Genomic DNA, 7,529 nt, shown 5'->3' with positions numbered 1-7,529 from the left:
GAGACGGAAAAGAAGACAGAGAAAGAGAGAAAGAAAGAAAGAATTTGAAACTGTCCTGTCCCTGGCAACCCCAGCATCGAATGCCAACCGAATGGCGACCCTACCGGAAGAAAGCTGGATCCCAGCTGCGAGACCCCCCGCCCCCACCCATCATCCACCGCCGTCGGTCTCATGGGGGTGGTGGTCTTCCATCTACTGGACGACTCGCGGCGGGACGCGGTTGGCAGGGGATGATCGCAGGGCCGACCAGGGTGTCCCGCCCCCACCCCCAATCGGAGGTTCGGGGCTTACAGATTTACAGAATTGAAAGGGACCCTGTAGGTCATCTAGTCCAACCCCCGCCACAATACTCTGTCATGCCTCTGAACTCCTGTTTAAGAAACCCCCACTACCCGAGACCCCGGTGGAGGTCTTAGACCAGTCGGCTCCGGATTGCGGCGAGGCTCCGTCGCTGAGCGGGGAAGAAGCGGCGTCGCCGCCGGCGCCCCCCACCTACCGAGCGGGGGTTGGACTAGATGACCTCCAAGGCCCCTTCTAACTCTGCTGCTCTAATTAAAACCCGGGGCGGGGAAACGAATCCTGCCCGCCTCCCGCCGCTCCCACCGCTATTAAAGAGCCGCCGGCAGCACCAAAGAAAGCAGATCCGACCCGCCGCGCTTCGTTTCGACGCTCCGAGACCCCCGCCAGGTAAGGAGACACCCCGCTCTCGCGATCGCACCTGGTGGTGCTGGGGGGGACTGTCCAACTCCTCCCCCCGCCCATCGCTTATTTTGCCCCCCACCCCGCTGAAGGGATCCTAATCGGGGATCCCCTTCCCTCTCCAGCCATCGCGGGGGTGGGGGCTTCCCAGGACGCTTTAGGGCAGGGGGAGGACCCCAAGTCCCATCTTCCTCTTCCTTTCGCCTGATGGGAGCGGAGTCTTTTCCTTCCCCACTTTGACTGCTGAGCTGCTCGGCTTCTCCTTTGACGCCCACCCCGGAAGAGGGAAGGGCCGGTGGCCCACCCAAAGCCGCCCTCCCTCCCCGCCCCCAGTCTTGCGAGAGTAACAGGATCCCTCCACTGGGACGTCCCAGTACTGGGAACCGCCCCTCCCACCTGGCCGGGGTGGCGTCCCTTCCCCGCCCGCCCCCTCCCCCGGGATCCCAGCGCCGCGCGCTTGCCTTCAACCCCCTCCCTTTCCTCCCCCCACTCCGGAAAGTGGGCGGAGGAAGCAGATCCAACAATTGTGGGTGGGGTTGGAAAGAGTTGCGAAGATCTTTCCCCCCTCTACACGTTGGAAAAAGTACCAGGTGATGCTAAAAAATAGGCTTGTTTGTTTATTCGTCTGTCTATCTGTCTCTCTCTGTCCATCTATATTCCTCTCTCTTTCTATCTCTCTCTCTCTCTTCTATCTGTATTTCACTCTCTCTGTCTGTCTTTTTTTATTTCTATCTTTCCATATCCATCTATTTTTCTATATTTCTCTCTCTCTTTTTATCTATATCTACTTTTCTATCTTTCCATCTGTCTTTCTCTATTTTTCTATCTACATCGCTCTTTTTCTATTTCTCTCTCTCTCTCTCTTTTGATCTGTATCTCTCTTTTTCCATCTTTTTCTATATCTCTATTTCTCTCTCTATATATATAAAACTATTATTTTTCTATCTTTCTACATCTATATCACTCTTCCTCTTTCTATCTTTCTCTCTCTCTCTCTCTCTCTCTATATATATATATTTCTCTCTTTCGATCCGTATCTCTCTCTGTCTTCATCTTTTTATATTTCTATCTTTTCATATCCGTCTTTCTATATGTCTCTCTATTCCTCTCTCTCTTTCTATCTACATCTATTTTTCTATCTTTCCATCTGTCTTTCTCTCTCTCTCTATTTTTCTATCTACATCGTTCTTTCTTTTTCTATTTCTCTCTCTTTCTACATGTATCTCTCTGTCTTTTTAATCTTTCTATATCCATCTTTCTATATCTATATCTATTTTTCTATCTTTCTATCTACATCTATATCACTTCGTCTATCTTTCTATCTTTGTTTCTCTCTATCTATCTATATTTCTGTTTCGATCTGTATCTCTCTCTATCTTTTTATCTTTCTATCTTTTCATATCCATCTATCTTTCTATATATCTTTATATTTCTCTCTATCTATCTACATCCTCTCTCTCTCTCTCTCTCTCTATATATATATATATATATATATATAATTTCTCTCATTTTATATATATGTGTGTGTGTGTGTATCTATACCTAACTATCTTTCTCCCCCTCTCTCTCTCTCTCTCTCTCTCTCTCTCTCTACCTACCTACCTACCTACCTACCTACCTATCATCTATCTACCTAATTATTATGCCACCCCTCACTGTTACCGTGACTCTGGATGGCTTTCTTGCAATTCAGCTAGTCCTCGACTTTCAGCTATTCATTTAAAGACTGTTCAAGGTTACACTGAGAAAAACCAACTTATGACCATTTTTTACCCTTAACAACTGTTGCAGCATCCTTGTGATCCCGCAATCAAAATCTGGATGGTCGCATCGTCCCGGGGCCAAGAGCTGCCCTTTTGTGACCATCCGACAAGCAAAGTCAATTGGTGGGGAGGCCGATTCACTTAACGGCGGGAAGAAAAGTTGTTGAAATGGGGCTAAATTGTGCTGATAAGTCAAAGGCAGTAATATCAATCATCCTCTTTTAACGCCCTTGCATCAGGTGGAGTCTGGGCATCTGAATAGAACTAGCAAAGTGTTTAATGGCCAGATGCCTTTCCTGTCGCCAGGGCAGAGTTTTGTTCGGCAGATATAATTCTCATTGTGCCCAGAGAGAAAAATAGCTGCCTCTACCTGGGATCGAACTCACAGCCTCCTGAATGTGGGGCGAGAGCTACCCCTCTAAGCTACAGCACCACTCATTTCCATTCCACAACAGACCCCCAAATTTGATTGCTAACAGAATGGAGCTAGCAGAGTGTTTTAATGGCCAGATGCCTTTCCTGTTGCCAGGGCTGAATTTTGTTCGGCAGATATATTCTCAGTGTGACCAGAGAGAGAAATATCTGCCTCTACCTAGGATCAAACTCACAGCCTTCTGATTGTGAGGCCAGAGCTCCACCTCTAGGCCACTGCGCTACTCCTGAACCATATAATAATAATAATAAAATATATATATTAAATAAATCAAATAAAAAGTGCCAAAGGATTAAAATTCGGAGGATGAAAAACAGGACGACCGATCCAGCACACCCCAAATCACGCGCCCCCTGCTTGTCTCCCCACAGGTGCTTTCGTGAGGATGCCGGATACTTGCCAGGGTCCAGGCCGGCCCGGCCCGCTGGTGACCCTGAACGTCGGGGGCAAGGTCTATAGCACCACCCTGGAAACCTTGACTCGTTTCCCAGACTCCATGTTGGGCGCCATGTTCCGAGGTTGCCAACCGGCCCTCCTGGACAGCTGTGGGAACTACTTCATCGACCGCGATGGCAAGACTTTCCGCCACATCCTGAATTTCCTCCGTTTCGGCCGGCTAGACCTGCCGGAGGGCTACGCAGAGCTCTCCCTGCTGAGGGCAGAGGCGGATTTCTACCAGATCCGTCCGCTCCTGGAGGAGCTGCGGCGGGTTGAGGCGGAGCGGTGGCGCCGGCAGAGCAACGCGGTGCTCCATGCCGATGTGGCGGTGACCCCACGCCGGCTGCATTTCAACGTGCGCCGCGGGCCTCAGAACTACGAGCTGAGCTCATGTATGGTGGAGGTCTTCACCGCAAACGTTTTCTGCACCGACCGGCACTTCCTGGCTGGGCTGCGGAGACACCTGGGTCGCCGTGAGGGTGCCAACGGGAATGTGGACAGACAGGTGGATCCGTCGCCAAAAGAATCGGGCCTTCCCAAAACTCAGGCAACCCTCCGAGAAGCCGGAGGATGGAAGCAATGGTCGACCAGCTACCAAAGAATTTGTCCGGACGACTCTGCGGACGAAGACGCGGCGACGGATGATGAGATGCCGGACGGTTCTCCGGAAGGGTCCGGTGTGGAAGCTGCCATGATGTGCCACCACCTGTGCTTGGAATGGGCCCCGTGCCCGGCCGGGCTGCCAGCCGCGGAGTACACCAAACAGAAGTTCCACCGGCTACGGGTGGACGGGCGTGAGATCCGGTCTTCCCACCAGTTCCTGGAGGAGGTGCTGAAGGTGGCCTTGGCGCAGGGCTTCCGGGTGGATTCGGTCTTCCCGGATCCGGCCGATATCCTGAATGCCCGTTCTTTGCGTTTCGTGCGGCAGTGAAAGAGCTCAGCCAAATGTCGGGGGCAGGGAGGGGGCGCATGGAGGCAGCCCGGAGCAGCCGACGCTACCGCGAGAATGGACCGAGAAGGTAAGCAGGAGCATCCGTGGGAAATGGCGGAAGGGTTTCCTGCCTGAGCACGGGGTCAGACTAGAAGACCTCCAAAGGTCCCTTCTGTTATGTGACACCTGTATCTTATGTGTCAGGTTGCGGAGAGACTCTGTCGCTGAGTGGGGCAGAAGCAGCGGAAAGCTCATAAAAGAGGGCCAAACTGGCTTTAACAAAGCGGCTCGCTTAGCAACAGAAATTTCCGGTCCACGGTGGTCGTAAGTCAAGGACTACCTGTGTAGATGGGCAACTCAGAAGCCCGAAAGTGCGACCGGTGGAGCGGGGGGGAGACCAAAGCACGAGCCGTTCTGAGCTAGGGTTAACAGATAACAGTTAATCAGAGTTGGAAAGGGAACTTGTAGGTCATCTAGTCCAACCCCCCGCCCAAGCAGGAGACCCTACCCCATTTCTGAAAGAAAGGAGAGGAAGGAAGGGGAAGGAAGGAAAGAAAGAAAGAAAAAGAAAGAAAAAGGAGAAAAAAAGAAAAGAAAACCAGAGTCAGAAGGGACCTTGTAGGTCATCTGGTCCAACCCCCTGCCCATCCAAGTAGGAGACCCTACCCTATTTCTGAAAGAAAGGAGAGCAAGGGAAGGGATGGAGAAAGAAAGGGAAGGAAAGAAAGAAAGAAAAGAATGAGTCGGAAGGGACCTTGTAGGTCATCTAGTCCAACCCCCACCCCACCCACACCGTTTCTGACAAATGGTAGTTTGCTTAACCAGGTTTATTGCATCCGCGTGCCTGAGCTTGGCATCACAGGCAGCTTCTGGAAGGTGTCGAATTGGCTGGGCATCCTGAAGGTTGCCTCATCCCTGGTTTAGGATGGGGGGGAGGGCAGTGGATGATGGGGTTGGAGGAACCAAGCCTTAAAGGGGAGGATCCAAGATATCGGGACACCGAAACGAAAGCCCTATCCAACAACGTGACATTTAAGGTGGAGATAAGAAAACTTGGACACCCGGGCCAAAGGCGGATGAGGTGAAACCTGGCTCTAAAACAACAACGGGGAGATGGGCTTTGGAGTCCTAGTGGGAACGATCCCTTAAACCGTGAGTTAGCCTCGTGCAGCAGCAGCAGCCAAGAAAGCGAATACAACCCTCCGTTGCATAAATAGGTGTATCGGATCAAAATCAGGAGGTGGAGGATTAGCACAGCGTTGTAAACCCTTAGTAAAGCCACACCCGGAACGCTGGGTCCACCTTTGGGTCACCCGAATTACAAAAACGAGGTTGAGCCTTTTGGGAAAAAAGCGCAAAGAACAATGGAGGGGATTGAAGGCCTGGAAAGTAGGACCTACAAGGGGTGGCGGGAACTGAGTTTGGCTAGTTTGGAGAAAAGAAGGACTGGGGCGGGGCGGGGGACATGACAGCGGTCTTCCAATATTTGAGGGGCTGCCCCATAGAAGAGGGGGTCAAATCATTCTCCAAAGCCCCTGAAGGCAGGAGAAGAAACAAATCGAGGAGGGAAGCAACGTGGAATTAAGGAGAAATTTCCTGACAGTGAGCACAATTAACCAGTGGAACTGCTTGCTTATTCTCTGTCTCCTGCTCGAGCAGGGGGTCAGACTAGAAGACCTTTAAGGTCCCTTCCCACTCCTGTTTATTCTCTCTCCCGCTTGAGAGGGGAGGGTCAGACTAGAAGACCTCCAAGTTCCCTTCCCACTCCTGTTTATTCTCTCTCCCGCTTGAGAGTGGGGGGGATCAGACTAGAAGACCTCCAAGGTTCCTTCCCACTATTCCCTCTCCCGCTTGACAGGGGGTCAGACTAGAAGACCTCCAAGTTCCCTTCCCACTACTGTTTATTCTCTCGCTTGAGGGGGGTCAGACTAGAAGACCTCCAAGTCCCTTCCCACTATTCTCTCTCCCGCTTGACAGGGGGGTCAGACTAGAAGACCTCCAAGTTCCCTTCCTATTACTGTTTATTCTCTCGCGCTTGAGGGGGTCAGACTAGAAGACCTCCAAAGTCCCTTCCCACTATTCTCTCTCCCGCTTGACGGGGGCGGACTAGAAGACCTCCAAGGTCCCATCCCACTCCTGTTTATTCTCTCTCCCGCTTGATGGGGGGTCAGACTAGAAGACCTCCAAGGTCCCTTCCCACTATTCTCTCTCCCGCTTGACGGGGAGTCAGGCTAGAAGACCTCCAAGGTCCCTTCCACTCCTGTTTATTCTCTCTCCCGCTTGACGGGGTCAGACTAGAAGACCTCCAAAGTCCCTTCCCACTATTCTCTCTCCCGCTTGACCGGGGGGGTCACACTAGAAGACCTCCAAGGTCCCTTCCCGCTCCTGTTTATTCTCTCTCCCCGCTTGACGGGGGGAGCAGGTCAGACTAGAAGACCTCCAAGGTCCCTTCCCGCTCCTGTTTATTCTCTCTCTCCCGATTGTCAGGGGGCGGGGGTCAGACTAGAGGACCTCCAAGGTCCCTTCCCGCTCAAGGACTATTCAGAAGAGCGGAGAAGAGCCGCCCCTGCCTGGCCCAGGCAGCGAGTGGTACTGGGGATGCTGGGGGGTCAGAGGGGAGGAAAAATTGGGATGGGGTGGCGGGACGACAAACCGGCCATTGTGTGCAACGCATAGTCGCCCTTTTGTGCGCCTCGACTCCCAGGGGCCTCATGGTTTCCCTCCCCCACTGTTTTCTTCTTCCCCCCTCCCCTCCCCCCCTTTTCTAGATCCCACCGTCGCCTCTGGACGTAGCCGCCATGGAAGAGCCACGGACGGGGTTCTGCTCCGAGCATTGTCCATCTTGGGCTCCGGCGAGGAAGGGTCTCTGGGGGGTGGGACGAGGAAGCTGATGGATGGGGGGGGGCTGGGGAGGGAGGGAAGGGGGCGGGAATGACACCCCCCTGCGAACGATGACATCGCAAGGTCCTCGTGGGGGGGTCATCGGCACGGGCCGCAGAAGTCCTCGACTTACGACGGGTCACTTAAAGCGAGAGTTCAGAGGTAGAAGCGACTGTGAGGGTGGGGGTTGGACTAGATGGCCTACAGGATCCCTTCCAACTTTGTTAATCTGTAAACCGGAACCCCCCCCCCCCTCCCCCAGGGGTCACTTAAGAGTTCAGAGGTAGGACTGACTATGAAAGTGGGGGGTCAGACTAGATGACCTACAAGGTCCCAACGTGGTAAATCTGTAAATCGGACGCACACCCCTGGATCGTTTAAGCAA

At 52.8% G+C, this 7,529-nt stretch overlaps 1 protein-coding gene across 2 annotated transcripts; it reads left to right on the top strand.

Moving 5' to 3' along the window:
- The first annotated feature begins 577 nt into the window (after positions 1-577).
- KCTD11 (potassium channel tetramerization domain containing 11) lies at positions 578-7,138 on the top strand. 2 transcript variants are annotated; one of them, XR_015740099.1, is made up of 3 exons: positions 578-687; positions 3,267-4,352; positions 7,033-7,138. XR_015740099.1 is itself a non-coding variant. In XM_026725248.2 (2 exons), exon 2 carries the CDS (start codon positions 3,281-3,283, stop codon positions 4,262-4,264), a length of 984 nt encoding a protein of 327 aa, XP_026581033.1. In that variant the 5' UTR covers positions 578-687; positions 3,267-3,280; the 3' UTR covers positions 4,265-5,614. The 2 variants fall into 2 exon arrangements, 1 of the variants encoding a protein (XP_026581033.1); XM_026725248.2 differs by lacking the exon at positions 7,033-7,138 and having other exon boundaries at positions 3,267-5,614.
- The last annotated feature ends 391 nt before the right edge of the window (positions 7,139-7,529 follow it).

Source organism: Pseudonaja textilis, chromosome Z (genome assembly GCF_049901715.1).
Source record: "Pseudonaja textilis isolate UNSWEBS1 chromosome Z, rPseTex1.2, whole genome shotgun sequence".
NCBI classification, from domain to species: domain Eukaryota; kingdom Metazoa; phylum Chordata; class Lepidosauria; order Squamata; family Elapidae; genus Pseudonaja; species Pseudonaja textilis.
The sequence above is the reverse complement of the archived record's forward strand: the minus strand, read 5'-3'. Positions and strand labels throughout refer to the sequence as shown.

What these genes read in the sequence shown, in the direction of transcription:
- KCTD11 (XM_026725248.2), top strand. Translation starts at nt 3,281, where the DNA reads ATGCCGGATACTTGCCAGGGTCCAGGCCGGCCCGGCCCGCTGGTGACC.